At 34.1% G+C, this 17,273-nt stretch overlaps 1 protein-coding gene across 2 annotated transcripts in view; it reads right to left on the reverse strand.

Annotated features, from left to right (window-relative positions):
* Nucleotides 1-8,126: 8,126 nt before the first annotated feature.
* TTC39B (tetratricopeptide repeat domain 39B) overlaps nt 8,127-17,273 on the reverse strand; it is a 73,542-nt gene continuing 64,395 nt past the window's right edge. For both annotated transcript variants that reach the window (XM_034410468.3, XM_034410469.3), the window contains 9 exons: nt 17,067-17,134; nt 16,925-16,984; nt 16,135-16,296; nt 15,408-15,499; nt 13,654-13,774; nt 12,655-12,766; nt 11,445-11,562; nt 10,409-10,525; nt 8,127-9,331 (listed from right to left, as the gene is read on the reverse strand). In XM_034410468.3, coding sequence (XP_034266359.2) covers nt 9,235-9,331; nt 10,409-10,525; nt 11,445-11,562; nt 12,655-12,766; nt 13,654-13,774; nt 15,408-15,499; nt 16,135-16,296; nt 16,925-16,984; nt 17,067-17,134 — 947 coding nt within the window. In that variant the 3' untranslated portion in view covers nt 8,127-9,234. The remainder of the gene's footprint in view (nt 9,332-10,408; nt 10,526-11,444; nt 11,563-12,654; nt 12,767-13,653; nt 13,775-15,407; nt 15,500-16,134; nt 16,297-16,924; nt 16,985-17,066; nt 17,135-17,273) is intronic.

The following is a 17,273-nucleotide window of genomic DNA, read 5'->3' on the forward strand; positions in this document are numbered from 1 at the left end:
TCAGGACGGTGCACAGACAAAGATAAAACCTATATAAAATTTTAAAAACAATTTAAAAACACATTAAATAATTTGGCCCCGACGTCATTAAAACAAAAACAACCCATTAAAATTAATGTTTAGGTCAACCCAGCTTGTTGGAACAATAACGTCTTGAGGGCATGGTGAAAGGTGCGCAAGTCAGGGATCATCCGTATCTCCGGGGGCAATTCATTCCAGAGGACGAATGCCCCCACAGTGAAGGCTCTCCCCCTGGGTGTCACCAGTCGACATTGTTTGACCGACAGTACCCTGAGGAGTCCCTCTCTGTGGGAGTGCACTGGCCAGTGGGAGGCTATCGGTAGCAGAAGGCAATCTCGTAAGTACCCAGGTCCTAAACCATGGAGCGCTCTAAAGATTGACCAAACTAAGTAATAATTTTAAGTAGCAATTTTACGATGTTTGTGTGTCTATATTTTTCTTGAATGTACGCCGCCTTGAGTCCTACGGGAGAAAGGCGGTATAGAAATATAATAAATAAATAAATAAATAAATAAATAAATAAATAAATAAATAAATAAATAAATAAATATGGTAACCAACACCTTGAATCACGCCCGGAAGACCACCGGGAGCCAGTGCAGCTCACGCAGGAGTGATGTTACATGGGAGTGCCGTGTCGCTCCCATAATCACCCGCGCGGCCGCATTCTGGACCAGTTGGAGCCTCCGGGTGTTCTTCAAGGGGAGCCCCATGTAGAGAGCATTACAGTAATTCAGAGGGGAAGTGATGAGGGCATGAGTGACCGTGCGCAAGGAGTCCCGATCCAGAAAGGGACGCAACTGGTGAATCAGGCGAACCTGATAAAAAGCCCCCTGGCCACAGCCGTCACATGATCTTCTAGAGACAGCCGTGCATCCAGGAGGACACCCAAGTTACGAGCCCTCTCTGAAGGGGTTAAGGTCTCACCCCCAATAGTCAGCACTGCTCAGCTGGGATTGTCAAAGGCTTTCAAAAGCATTTTTTCTACAACCTCTTCAGTAGCCTCTGACGATCCAAGCTGAGTTGCATAATCAGCAGAGGCTTTTTTTCTTTTAAAAGCCTCTGACGATCCAAGCTAAGTTGCCTGATCAGCAGAGGCTTTTTTTTCTTTTAAAAGCCTCTGACGATCCAAGCTGAGTTGCATAATCAGCAGAGGCTTTTTTTCTTTTAAAAGCCTCTGACGATCCAAGCCGAGTTGCCTGATCGGCAGAGGCTTTTAAAAGAAAAAAAGCCTCTGCCAATCAGGCAACTCAGCTGGGATCATCAGAGCCTTTTGAAAGCATTTTTTTACAACCTCTTCACCAAAGAGGTTGTAGAAAAAATGGTTTTAAAAGAAAAAAAAATTGGCCATGCCCATCCAATTACCCACCACCACCAAGCCACGCCCACAGAACCAGTAGTAACAAATTTTAGATTTCACCACTGCCCTAAAGCCAGTTCTAGAGAAGAACTATGCCAGCAGGAATAGGGAGGCTGCTATTCCTATCATCAGTTCTCCTGACAAAGACCAACTGGTCAAGTTGACCTGCTGGGGATTACAGGGTGAAATCTCAACTGTGTTACCAGTGAAAGGTTCTGAAATTGAATCACCTGGAAGCAGAAACAGACTCAGACAGTCTTCATCCAAAGAGGCTCCCATTCACACTTTTTTCCTATGCCAGCATAGCACTTCACTTTCCCTTATATTATAAGAGTGCAGTCTTCTATCATTTGTGTTGGAACGCTAACAAAAAAAGATACTACTGAGCAAAATAGCTATGAATAGAATTTAATTTCTAAGTTCTAAAGTTTGGTTGAACTGTTGTGCTTTTTTTCCTACTGATAAGATATAAGACAAATGTATTACAACAACAATATATACTAGTGACAATACAATATAAAAAAGCAATTTACATATAAAAGTGTTGGCTTATTGTGCTGATATTTTGGATACTGAATGCCCTTTGTTGTCACAATCACTCTCATCTATGTATACCATAGTTGTGAATGAAATTAATCTTTCCTTTAAATAAAGGTTAGAAAAAATATTTGCTAGTCTAGACATTGTCCTAGGCATACTAGGTTTAAATATATAGTTGGATGAAATACTTCGACAGCATATATGTCACAGAATATTAGTATGGCCAAAATAACAAAGATTAAGGCTTCACTCCAGCACAATATCAACATACTCTAATGAAAGGAAAACATTCCTGTGATTTCTCAGCTGTTGTGGTAGAAGAAAACATTTTATCTGGTGGGCCAGAAGACAGAAGAAGAATTCTGAGATAATTATAGGCCTTAACCCAGCTCTCCAAGAGTTTGCAGATTAAGACTATTGCATGGTTCCATATTTTGAACCATATAATGCAATGGTTCATGGGTTTTGGAACTTTCCTGCAATTAAAAACAAGTATTTTCCCAAATAATATTTTTGATGTCAACATCAGCGAACATAAAACAGATAGGACTCCATAAGAATCTTCACATATGACTGAAAACAAGGTTTTCTATCTTCATTTGACAATCATGTTGTGTTTTACAATTTTAGATTATATGGACGAGTTAAATCATAGCAAAGTCCTTGTGCTGCTTGGTGGGCAAGAGAAAGAAGAACGGGAAGAAAATGCTCTTGGGTCTGTTGATCATTCCTACTGCAACAAATCCATATTCAGAATGGCTATGTTGTTCCTGAATTGGAACCATTCACTATATTGAATAGTCGTGTCTGCAATTCCAGAATAAAATTTGGTACAGGTAGTCCTCGATCTGACAACTTTAGATGAATGGGGTGTCCACTCCCAACATTCCCCCATCAGAATTGGAATTGGTGTCCACACATGTTAAAGTTGCCAACTTTGAAAAACACTGATATAGATATATAAGGTCAAGTTACACAAATTAGAAAAGTGGCATAGCTGTTAAATAGAACATATGAAATTACACATTAGGGACATGAGAATGTTAGCAGAAAGCTAAGAAAATCCATTTGGCTTTGTTAAGATTGCCACCTGCTGAGGAAAATCAAGCACAGCATTGCTCAAAGTTAATCATAAAGAAACTGAGAAGGAATATTTTTAATTTAGTAACCTTCCCTAGATTATTTCATCTGTAAAACTCTGGCCTTGGAAGTCCGGTCCATTATCAATAAAATGAAGATGATAATGGAAATGGGATCTGACTCAGTTCTATAGTTTCCACTGAGATCACCAGACTAGACTTGAGGCAAGCTTAACACAGTATCAGACTTACCAAGAAGTACCGAACTCTTTGATAGAAGGTCTGTACAAATTAACAAAACCCTAATTAGTGTTTGCTTAAGAATAAAGACACCTCTGAATAGGAGCACACAAATTCCAGTAGGTAAAAATTCAGTCAGACCTAGTGAAATATTTGGAATGGCAATACAGTCCCATAATCATAAATTTAGCCACAGCTCTTCAAGTTTGGTTGTGTCAAAACGACAAAATGTGTTCTCAAAACATGTCTGGGTATCAAAAATTAGGTAAAATGTCCACAGAAGAACAAATCACAACTCTATAAGTACAGTCTGCAGAAATTAATTTATGGATTAGTTTGCAACACAAATGTTCCTTTAGGTATATTCTTATATGTGGTGTATTAATGGCTGGAATGAAATACAATGGATATCGGTGCCAAAGTCAGATCTTTCACCATCAGTGAGAAACAGAGAGATTGGAGTCAGCACAGCCAACTCTGGACTCCATGTATGCTTTGCATTTAACAACCTTAAGATTTAAGGTTCAGAGAAAACCTGGGACCTTAGAATTTTTCCACAATGAAAAGACTAGAAATGCAAGTTGCATTTTAAAACTCTCAAGAATTATATGCTAAATGTCAATTGAGAGAGCTTCTGACATTTATGGTATATCATATAATACATGATCATTCAGAAATATTTTTGACCTACAGAAGATTTATACCAAAATGCTTTGAAGCACCATTTCTTTGGAATCTGAAGTGCTGTATGGCTTGTATAATACATGATCCTTAAGCAAATGTTTCCTTTGGGCAGCATTTTATGAAGACAAAATGTTTTACTGACTGTTCAAAGTTATAACATCACTGAAAAAAGTGACTTACAATTGCTACAACACTGACATGTGATCAAAATTCAGATGCTTGTCAACTGACTCATATTTATGACAGTTGCAATATCCTGTGGTCATGTGATCACCTTTTGCAACTTTTTGACAAGTAAAGTCAATGGGCAGCCAAGTTCACTTAACTGTCTTATTAATTTAATAACTACAGTGATTCACTTAACTGTGGCAAGAAAAATTGTAAAATGGGGCAAAATTCACTTAAACATTGTCTCACAGCAACAGAAATTTTGGGCTCAATTGTGGTTGTAAATTGAGATCTGCCTGTAGTAGTTTGGCTGCCTAGGACTATTAGTTCTGTTTGGTTCAGGTTTTATCCTGTCATTAAGGAGGACAGCCTTAACGTGCATCATAGGTTTTAGCAATGTTACTGCTTACTAAATATTGTTAAAATGCTATAAACTGTGAGAAAAAAAACACCAGTTTGAACAGTTCTTGTTTGTTATCAGATGTTCTATGGGCTCCATATGCAGGTATTCAGGAGAGAGAAGCAAAGCAATGTGTGAAAGCTCTTGTTGAGAATTTTTATTTATTTATAATTTCAATATACCATCACATTCCTAAAAATACTTTGGCAATTTTCTTGCAATTGAATGTGCAACCTATTTTGTCATGGAAACGCTTATCTCTGTAGAATTATTTAAATACATGTTTATTTTGTTGCCTATCACGGAAAGGCAGGATAACAAAACTTTAACAACTCACATGAAGGATTAGATATAATTTCTCTTCAAATTCTGCTCAATAACACCACTGCAATTCTTGTGCTATACTGCAATCAACATTAAATTCTATGTGTTCTTACTTAAAACTAAGCTCTGCTTAACCAAAATAGCTTTGTTTCCAAGTAAACGTAGCTTACATTTTAGTTTATTCAATTTTTAAAACTAATTTGAGACAGCTTTACAAAATACAGTGCAAACAAGACAAGAAAAATAGCAGTCAATTACATCCACAGTAGTTGAATATTAAAATCAGTTCCAGAGCATGAATTATTAATTTGATAGAAGCTGGACTGTTTTGCTGCAATTAGCAAAATTTCTAAATCTATTTAATATATTATTTCCTGGCTTCGATAATAGTGCAAGTCAAATGGGAACCACTGCCACTATAACTTACACAAACAAAATCTTTTTGTAACTTCTTATATAAAAATATGTAATGTCTTCCTAAAGGTTCTATCAAAAGGTGGAAACAATTAGCTCTTACTAAACGTGCAATGCAGAATGTGGATATCTAAGCAACATTAACACTAAAAGAATTAGTGTTAATATAGAGATTATAACCATAGAATAGTTGTAATATTTTAATGCAAAACTATAAATTGGAGGAAAACAGATTTAAGCCTAACTGTATCCCTATGTTTAACATTCAGTTCTTAAAATCTAGAAATGATTACATTTTTACAATGTTCTTTTCTAACAGAATGTAATAAGTAACCTAGTGACACTCACAGAGTTCTGGATGGGAAACTCTGGACAAAGAAACATACACAAGAGTGGCAATTTATTACGATAAATGAAGAATACTTTTCATCGTTTCATACGTACTTTTTACGTATGAAAGGTCCCTAGGCAAGAAATAATTAAATCTCTTTTTAAATACTTAAATTTGTAATCAGTTGAAATAATGTATTAACCATGCATTGTGTCACACAGATTAAAAGTATAAAAGCCACATGTGCTCAGATAAATTGGTTTTACCATTAGTTCTTTTCTTAACTAGTTTAAGCATGTAGGAAAATTATATAGAAAGTGTGCTTTTCTTCAAACTGGAAGGTGTTTAAAACTGAGTAAAAGAATAGATGCGGAAAAGATCTTGCAGAATAAAGTATAGTTAAAAAAAAAAAAGCAAAATGTCAATTGCAATGAGGAATTGCAATTGGGGAAAAACCCATTCATATAAGAACTCATGTTAAAAAATCTAGAAGAAATTATCCTTGTGTTCCTATACTAGCTGCTTATGAACATGGACTCTGTGCATGTCCATCAGTTTTGACAATTAAAAAAACTCTAAAAGCCCAGCTTTTCAATTTGTTTAGCAGCTGATAAAATAATTTAAATACAGAAAGACCAAGACAAGAAATAAAACTAAACTCAAACAGCTATACAGTAGTGGCCAAAATTGTGGAAACGTTTCGGGAAAACTGTATTTTTGAGGTTTGATGGCTAACACCACTTTTTTGGGAGTTTCAAGATAATCATATTCCACTGCCGGAACGGTCTGGGAATGGCCCAGATCTTAACCCAATTGAAAATCTATGGAGCCAACTAAAGAAACTTGTTAGTCAGAAGCGACCCAGAAATAAAACCCAGTTAATAGAAACAATTATTCAATCTTGGTTTCATATTATAATAGCTGCAGAACTAAAAGACTTGGTTCACTCCATGGAAAAACGTTGTAAGACCGTAATTCATGCTAAAGATTACCCAACTAAGTATTAACTGATGTGATAATTTTTGTATATCTCATTTTTTCTATGTGTTTCACTTTTCTTCTTTTATTGCATTACATTCTTGATTAATTGATTAAATTAGTAACCAAAAGCCAACATGGGTTTGTCAAAAATAGATCATGCCAGAATAATCTTATTGCATTCTTTGACAAAGTGACAAAATCAGTGGACCAGAGGAATGCTGTCGATATAATTTACTTGGACTTCAGTAAAACATTTTATAAAGTATACCATAACCTACTGCTAGATAAAGTAGAAAAATGTGGGTTAGACAGCATAACCACCAATGGATTCGTAACTGGCTGAACAGTCCTCAATGGAACTGCATCTACATGGAAGGAAGTATGCAGTGGAGTACCCCAGGGCTCTGTTTTAGGCCCAGTGCTCTTCAACATCTTCATCAATGACTTGGACGAGGGGATAGATGGGGAACTCATCAAATTTGCAGATGACACCAAGCTGACAGGATTAGCCAACACTTCAGAAGATAGGCTCAAGATACAGAAAGATCTTGACAGACTTGAACATTGGGTGCTATCTAACAAAATGAAATTCAACAGTGAAAAAAGCAAGGTTCTACATTTAGGGAAGAAAAACAAAATGCACAGGTACCGTATATGTGGTACCTTGCTCAATAGTGGTAACTGTGAGAGGGATCTTGGAGTCCTAGTGGACAACCATTTAGATATGAGCAAGCAGTGTGCAGCAGCTGCCAAAAAAGCCAACACAGTTCTGGGCTGCATAAACAGAAGGATATAATCAAGATCACGTGAAGTGTTAATACCACTTTATAATACCTTGGTAAGGCCACACTTGGAATATTGCATTCAGTTTTGGTCGCTACGATGTAAAAAAGATGTTGAGACTCTAGAAGGAGTGCAGAGAAGAGCAACAAAGATGATTAGGGGATTAAAGGCTAAAACATATGAAGAACAGTTGCAGGAACTGGGTATGTTTAGTTTAATGAAGAGAAGGACTAGGGGAGATATGATAGCAGTGTTCCAATATCTCAGGGGTTGCCACAAAGAAGAGGGAGTCAAACTATTCTTCAAAGCACCTGAGGGTAGAACAAGAAGCAATGGGTGGAAACTAATCAAGGAGAGAAGCAATTTAGAACTAAGGAGAAATTTCCTGACAGTTAGAACAATTAATAAGTGGAACAACTTGCCTGCAGAAGCTGTGAATGCCCCAACACTGGAAATTTTTAAGAAGATGTTGGATAACCATTTGTCTAAAGTGGTGTAGGGTTTCCTGCCTGGGCAGGGGGTTGGACTAGAAGACCTCCAAGGTCCCTTCCAACTCTGTTATTCTGTTCTGTTCTGTTCTGTTCTGTTCTGTTCTGTTCTGTTCTATTCTATTCTATTCTAAATTATCTTTCCATTGATATATAATTTTATGGTACTACTCCAAAAAAAAAGTGGTGTTATTAGCTAGTTTTAGAAAATACACTTTTCCCAAAAGGTTTCCACAATTTTGGCCACTACTGTAGTATGTATGAAACCAATAAATATCTTTCATAGACAGTTACGGTCATTACATAGACATTCTTGATTAGTCACATTTTTATTCCTATGGGAAAATACTAAACCTGGACAGGTAACATTTATAAGCCCTCAAACATGGTCATTTGCCTGCAGGCTCTTTGACATAAATTACTGCAAAGTAACACATATACATTAATAAGAGATTAAGATGGAGAATAAAAATATTTAATTACATAGTTAAAACATTTTTAAAAATCTGATCAAGATAATATGCTAAATAAACATTACGGATACCAATTCCGTAAGAAATATGAAATTGGAATTTGAGAATTTTGCTACAATATATGGAAGAAAATAGAATGAAACCTGCTGACCTCCAGTGTTAATAAGGGGGCATAATCTTCAGAACATTAGCTGCATATTTTTATAGTGAATTCCTTGTAAGGTTGCTGAATTAAATAGATATAATGGAACAAAAAACTGAAACATTTCTATTGTTTGGTTTTTGCTTTACTATAACCCTTTTCACTGAGAAATATTTTCTTCCTATATTTTAAAAACACTCCTAGGTTATCAAAGAAAGCTCAAAGTCCTTTCCTAACTATTTTTAGAGATTTGGTCAGGATATTGCACTGAATGCAAGCTAACATTCATGAAATGACTTGAAGCATTATTTTGGCTACAGTATGGTAATTTGGTCTTTGGTATGTAAAACTAAGCTTCAAATCCAGATACAGCATCTAGGGCTACCAGCAGCCAATTTTTTAAATCCTATCACATAATAAAGGTATTGCAGAAATACAAGCCTTTATGCAATGCTGAAACTATTACCAAATGTATCGTACAGTTTCATACATAAACAATATTAGTATTTCCATAAAAAAATAAATTGTTTGGATTACTCTTTATTGTACCAGCAATTTTTAATATTCCCCTATTGTTTCACGCATTAATCTTTCTATAAATAAAATAGGTTTCCTCTAAAATGTTAAGCAGAAATATGGAAGTGAACCATAGAAAAAAGAAGCATTCACAATGATGAGGCAGACATTCAATTATCACAAATGATAGAAAATATAAACTACATTTTTTGTTACATCATTTACATGATTTTTGTAGGCTTTCAAACATTAACTTGTACAGACATGTTAGACATCAACTTCAGAAGGCATCATGGTGTTGGAGCAGGAGTCACTTTCATACTGCTAAGTGCTGCATGGATTCTGAAATGTAATCTGGATTCCATGGAATATTCCTTGTAATTGTTTCTACAAAAGAACATTCAGTTTACTTGGTCATTTGCCATGCCCCAACCAGTCCAATAAAATCAAAGAGAGACATTTGTGTAGAAATATTTTCCAGGTAGTCCTCGATTTACGACCACAATTGAGCTCAAAATTTAAGTGAGAAATTTGTTAAGTGAGTTTTGCCCCATTTTATGATTTTTTTTGCTACATTTGTTAAGTGAATCACTGCAGTTGTTCAATTACACAGTGAACAGTGAACATGGCTTTCCTTTTGACTTTGCTTGTCAGAAAGTCACAAAAGGGATCACAAGACCCTGGGACATTGCAACTGTCACAAAATATGAACCAGTTGTCAAGCATCCGAATGTAAATCACATGACCATAGGGTTACTCCAATGGTCATAAATGTGAAAAGTGGTCATAAGTCAATTTTTTCAGTGTTGTTGTAACTTTGAACAGCTAAACGAACTGTTATAAATCAAGAACTATCTATATCTTTTAAATTTTAAGCATGCTGCTGGCTGGAGAATGCTGAGACTTGAAGTCCACCCATCTTAAAGTTGGCAAGGTTGTGGAACACTGTTCTAGACTATGCCCTGTCCTAATCCAGATACTCTCATTATCCAACGTTCACTATTAGTTCCTGCTCAAATACAGAAATCCCACCTTAATTTTTATTCTCAAATACAGAAGTTTTAATTTTTCTAGTAATCAGATGGTCATTTTAGTTTACAACATCTTCTAGAAGAAACCTTTCAATTCTCCTATTTTCAATTCAGAGTGTGTGTTCTTCAGCTTTTTTCCCCATCTGGCTCCTGCAACAACTTTTATACTTTTGGCATTTGTGCAACCTTCCTCTCTAATGTGGAAGTAGCTTAATCATTTGGAAATATAGTTTGATCTCTTGTGTTAAGAAGTAAGTATATAAATGTTTCCTGTTTTTTTTTTCACTCAGCAAGATATCTTGAACCAAACTTGTTCTTTGGATGCAGTAACAGAATATATGTATCTTAACTATGTTAAAGTATTTAAGCAAGCTGAAATCAATATATTTTATATATTTATTGATTATAGTTGTATAAAATAATTACTACTTACTTTGCAGCTTCTATAAATCTTACAGCTTTTTCTCTTTCATCCTGTTGTTTATATAGAAGACCCAACTCATACGTTGAATATGGAGCTAAATAGGTATCATACTTTAATTGCTTCTCACTAAAATGCAATAGACATATCATTCTTAAGGGCAATAATTCCTCTTTGAATATATCTATAAAATTACCTGTTAAAATTACCTTATGGCTTAAACCATGTTTATGTACTTTGGTAGAATAGTTTTAAATTCCAATAGAAGGCAACCAACATGGACAGCTGAAAAGAAGGATATCTGCACCTGCAGAAGTTTCATGATCCATTTGGCTGGTGAAGTTTTATCTATGCAGGGAAAACTTTCAACTGCTCAGTTGGACAGGAATTTTGTCAGAAAAGAAAGCAAATTTTTTTGGGGGGGAACTACAAGTTACTGGTAGTTGGGTGGCATAAAAAATGTTAATCGGCTAACTAAATACATAAATAAACTCTAAGCAACTCACATGTGTACTATCCATAAATCACCGGTACAGGTGATAATTATTATCCAGGCAGGTAGTGGTTAGATGACTTGACCTGATGAATATGGGATAGTATCATGGACTCACTGCTGAAGTTTTTTTTCCCTGCGTGTCAATGGCAGCCTCAGCATCTTAAAGACACCAAGAAGCTTTGCACCTAATGATGGACGAAAGTCCATCTGGATGAAATTCCATTTATAGTTAAATATATAAAAGAGGCAGAAGGGTAAGCGAGCATTCCAAATATGTGCCTGAACAGTTCCTGTCCCTTTTTCCTATTTTCCAATACAACTATAAATACAAGAGAAAATGTCACAGATCCCTTGGCTTTTCTTTCACAGAAAGAAACTTTTGTCAGCTAAGGAAAGAAATGTGGGAGAATAAAGCCAGACACTAACTTAGGGAAAGACACAAATATGTCTCTTAAATGCTATGTTCTAATGGCTTTAATTGAAATATTCAAATGAATTTTCTCTGTGTTGCTGAATATTATTGCATCTTAAAATTCTGTTCCCAATATTTACCTTTGAATAACTTGGCTGAAACAGAGTTCTGCTTGCAAGAGTCTTCCTAAATGCTTCAAACACAATCCTTTTAGTAGTTGTAGCAAACATACATCATCCATGTAATATTCAGTGTGATCTGAAAATTAAACATAAGTGAGTTTAAAATTACAGCTATTATAATGAAAGTTGTGAATACAACCAATTGTCAAATACCATAATTAAAAGTTTTTATATTTATTTTTAAATCTAATTTTTAATAAGTATTATATATAGTAACAAAATTAATAAAAATCTTGTTTAGGAATATTCGATTCCAGTATAAAGCAGAATATCTATAAAGTATATCTTAATACTGAAATGTTCCAAAATAAGCATATCCTCTACCATTCTCCCACTTCCCTTCCTTAATTCATATTCAATTATTGGTCAAAATGATAGCTCCAGAAACAGACAGAGTATTAAACATGTGAGAAATCATGAAAATAGGTCTATTAATTGCTATGTTTAAAAAGATGAATATTTGAAATATTATTTAGTATTTATATAGCCTTGAAATATGTGATAGTTTAGTTGATAGAGGATCTCCCTGCATAATATTTTTATTGCATTTGCTACCTCTAATAGAAGGTTAAAGCAAAATGCATCAACAGTCTTGCTTTGAAAACCATATTTCTGCTATACTCAGAGGATCTTTTTTATTATTATTTACAACAAGAGTTCTCTAACCCTTAGTTACTGCATTTTTAAAATTTTAAAATTTTAAAATCCACACCAGCCAGGATCAACCAACATCTATTGTCACAACAAAATCTTGCTCTTGTTTCATATTTACTGCCAACCAACTTAAGACTATATAACTTTTGAAAGAATGAAAAGTATAGTTAACAAGAGGATTTTTCCTAGAATATGGAAAACTGAGCTTATTAATATTTCTAAATAAAATTTTTGTGCATGTGAGTGTATGTGTGTATAAAAATATGACCCTTGCTTAACATTATCAAGCACAAGCAAAGTGTAAAGATGGGATTTATCAATGTGAGTTTCTCTGGATTCATCAGAATTGGGAGTATATGAAAAGAACAGGTATTTATTATGGCATCCAATAAATAAAATATATTTTTATTAAATTCAGAGGCCTGCAAATGTGTCTTTTCTTCATTGAATATTTAAAAATACTCAGTTACATTTGTTTTGTAATTTGTATCTTATAAATCAAAGTAAAACTCACGGGTTTCATTTTTTAAAAGTGTTTCTTCTTTTTCAATAGTTATTAGCATATTTTCAGTGAAGTCAGCTCTCTTTCCAAGAACTGAAAACCCACTCCAGACATACATCATTTCCTAAGAAAAAGTAATCATTGAATGAAAAGTACTTATTTACAATGTTATCTATTTACTTCTGAATAAAGCTAGATGTTTAGCATTTAGCATTAACATTTCTTTCAGTGTAATTTAATAGTAGAACTATAAAATGTAATAAATGTATTCTCTGAATCTAGCTAAAAAAATTATTAAAATAAAGGAAGCAGATATTAAGATGATACACTTCATGAAAAATTGCAAATTAAAAATCAATACTTTTTCAGTAAAAATGCCAGATTTTAATTTTTGTATTTGCCCTCTTGAACCTCTTCCTGTTTGGAAACTGGAAAAAATGTAAGTATACAAATACTCATATAACTTACTTGCAGCATGAATCCATATTTATGAAATATTAAATAAAATATTTTATAAAGAGGATCACATTGATTATAATTGTAGCAGCCTATAAATTATAGATGCCTTTAATATTTATTATGTAACTTGGCTCATAACAAAGACTGAAACTGGATAGATCCTGTATCTATGTATCTCCAAAGTTTTAGAGAATGATCTTGGCAGACATATTACATTATTAATTAGAATATATATTCTGCACAATTTGCTAATAATTTATGTTCAGCATCTCGCCTGTCAAGAGTTGGAAATATTATAACTCACATGACAAGCTACAATACATTGATATATAAGTTCCGGATAAAATCACACATTTGTAAGTTTATCTTACAATATTTAGGAAATGTCAATAGATAGGTTTCTTCTGTGCTTTATCTAATAAATAAATTAGGCTTTCCATGATAAAGCCAACTGGGAATCTAATTTTTCTTGGTTATGTACAAGAATACATACACACAAACACATATTTACTCTGTCACTCAAAAGATGATTGAAGTAACTGCTGTAAATACCAGAGCAGGCACTATTAGTTTCACAGGAGGAGAGGTCCCATAGCGTCGTGCTTTTCTCACAGCAAACTTTTCAGTTGGGATAGATTTTCCTGCAATTCTTTGCTTTAGGCCTTCTACTTGCCTATAAGAGGAAAAACAGTACTTTCTTTAGACATGAAAAGCTCATATTGTTGACTTTTGCTTTACTGATTCTATTTCAGCAATCCCCAAACCTACAGTAAGTTCTACTGTATAATAAAGCCTAGAGAGGTATTTTAGTTTTAATTTATAATATTTATTACTTGCTGTGTATTTTTAGAAATAAAAATGGAAGAGTATCATAGAAAATTATAGCAAATTAAAATGATGAAAGTACATTAAACACATCAACATAGATCAAATGAAACTTTGGATAAACAGATAAGTCTTTAAAAGGTACAGAAAAATGTAAAGCAGAGTTTCTTATCCTTGGTAACTTAAGACATGTGGACAACTCCCAGAATTCCCCACCCAACATGTTCTGAGAGAATTCTGGGAGTTGAAGACCATACATCTTCAATTTGCCAAGTTGATCTAAAGAATCAGTCCCAACCCTAGCAGAATTTCATAATCATGGTATCTCTAGGTAGGAAAACCTCACTATAGAACATATAGCTATAGTGAGGTACAGGTACAGGTACAGAAAATGAAAATGAGTGCTAAATACTAAAGGGAACTTCATCTCAAAAATCTGCAAGAAAGCGATGAAAGAGACAGGAGATCAAGAATAAAAGAAATTATCACTGGAAAGGAAAAAGGATCAAAATGATCAATCTAATCTGATAGTTAGGTGAAGGCTTTCCAGCAGTAAGTTGAAATCATTCATGTAGATCCTAGTAATAAAGGTTTGTGAACAACATTTGGCTTATTGTCTTGTAGACAGAAAGCTTTTCAAGCATGCTTGACAAAATGCTTCCACAGTAGTAAATCTAAAAATGTATTTGCAAAGTTACAATGTAAAAAATGTTAAATCCTTTTTTAGGATCCTTTTTCCATATATTTGGAAAAGAAAACAATAACAAGATTGTTATGAAAGCATTCCAACTAATAAACCACATACAAGGAAAGAACAGAGGTTCCTAAGATGTCTCATGTTTATATGTTTTCAAATGCAGCAAATCGTATTGAATCACATGCAACTGTATCAACAGTACGACAGACAGTACTTTGTAAGGGCCAAAGTATGGAATTTGATTAATGGAATGACAAAAAATTGATGCAAAAAAGTCCAAGTATTTTAATCTATGAAGCTAATTTTCCAAATCTTAAAAGTTAAGTCAGGAACTTTCTAGCAAAATGGAGCAAAAACTTTATTTTAGTTTTTGTGCAGTTTTAGGTGCAATATGGATTCCCCAAAAATGTCTCATGCCAGATCAGCAGATTTCTCACTTCGGATGTGAAAACTATTATCCCTAGATAATCAAGATAAGGTACTGGTTGGAAGAGGAATGGCTGAAACATTTTTTTTAACTAAGGGTAGGACATACTTATGTCTAGAATTTATTTTATATGCCATCATCCATTTCAGAATATAAATTCAAGTGGCAGAAGAAACTCTATAGCAAATCCCTAGGAAAGGATTCACCACCACCCCACAAACCATAAGGTTATAAATGAAAACAATCTTTCTCAGATGAGTAAGGCAATGATAGTAGGCAAAAAACCATGAAATTTTCAAGATATATAGCTTAAAAGATCAAGCTTTAAATAAATTCTTTTCTTTTGAAAAGTATTACCGAAACAAAGCTACAATATCTTCTCCTGTTGTTTTCACATCAGCTTCAGGAAGCATACACAAAATGGCAGCTTTCTGGAACACATATATTGCCTAGGCAAAATAGAATAAAAATATTCAATATATAGTTTCTTACAACATATCTGATCACAGTTGTTTCCTTGTACACACTATGATCACAGAGGTATTAAGCCAAATTATTGTTCCATTAAAATTACCATCAAAGTTTTGCCTTACACAAAGCACAGGTGTCTGTAGTGAGCAAAAGTAGATGACACAGATTCATGACACCACTAGCGTCTCTAATTATCTACTTGCATCAGACATCATGTACATAATTGTGTTACTTGCCTGATGACATAAGTAATAAATTGTTTTGACATAATTGTGACTTACTAGAAATGCCCATATTTAAGATGCCTTTTTTGTCAATGTGAATGAGGTCATAGGAAAAGCAAGGGGCCATCTTACTGGAAAAAAAATCATAAATGTGGAATGTGTTACAGAATGGTCTAGCAAAGCATTTTTTTTCACAGTGGTTGTTACTATAATTTTCACTTTGCCAATTTCCCAGTTCTAAAAATCAGTTACAATTAACGATTTCCTTTAAATCAATGTTGAGCTGAATGGCATTTGAGTATTTAACCCAGGGAGGCTTTTATGATTGCATACTGTGTAAGCATGAAGTGTTCTCACCACTTCACAACAGTACTGGGTTACCCATTTACCTTTGACCACCTGCTTTCTTTGCAAAGCAGATCTGCATACCGATATGCTTGAAGCCAGTTCTGCTGGAAGGAGTAACACCACATCAGTTCCCAGTAGCAGAGATGATGGATCTGTTTCCACTCTTGCTGAGCTGCAACGCAATCCTGGAATGTTACCTCAGCCTGGAATTTAAAGGGAGAGAAAAGTCAAACCATATAAAAGAAAACTTCTCATTCAAATTATAGCCTTTTATTTTTATTTTATATAAAAAGATAGATATAAAGAATATCATGAATTTTATAGTTCATTATTTAGAATATTCAAGCAAACAACTGCAATTTGGTGTTATGTGTGGAATGTGGAATGGACATTAATTGCCAATTAAATAAGCCTGTCTAAATGTTTTAAGACGGCTACATAACAATGATCAGATTTAGCAAGGAAACAATCGATATATTTGATTCTTACGTAGGTTAAAGTTTTATGAGGGTTTGCCATTTCACATGAAAAACTGAAAATATGAGGACTTACTTTTTATGAAAGTAAACCTTACAATTGCTATTGATATTCCCTAACTTGGTGGAGTAACAGCTGTTTGGGGGGTTCTTGGGTTTTTTGGAGGGCTCTTTCCATTCTCAAATGTCATTACTGAACTTGATCATTATGAGCATTTTATCAAACAGTGTTCAAGTTTTCTTTTTCTCCTCCATTTTTCCCTGCTTTGATTTTTTTTAAGCTTGTGAGCAAGATTTTCCTATAACTAATACAGAACCTCAGTTTTAATTTTAAAAGGGGGCAATCTGCTGTTACCTTTTCAAAATTTCCTTTCAATATGTTGATTCTGGCATCGTAAAACAGAATGAGGGCACCCTTGAAAAAGATTGCAACTTTGTTAGTAAGGTAGAAGTGTTAACCACAGTTAAAAATACTTAACAATGTGAAATCATAAAACCTTTGGGAACTTCTGAAGATAAGGTTGAAGGAGAGCCTCTGCTTCAAGGAGATTGGCTTCCCCTGTTCCTGTAGAAATATCAACATCCTCTCTCAGTATTGATAACAATATAATATATTGATTCATACAAGCTAATTAATATATAGTATTATTAGAAAACAATACAATTAATATATAGTATTATTAGAAAACAATATTAGAAGAAAA

Source organism: Pantherophis guttatus, chromosome 2, assembly GCF_059756535.1.
Source record: "Pantherophis guttatus breed Tessera chromosome 2, ASM5975653v1, whole genome shotgun sequence".
NCBI lineage: Eukaryota > Metazoa > Chordata > Lepidosauria > Squamata > Colubridae > Pantherophis > Pantherophis guttatus.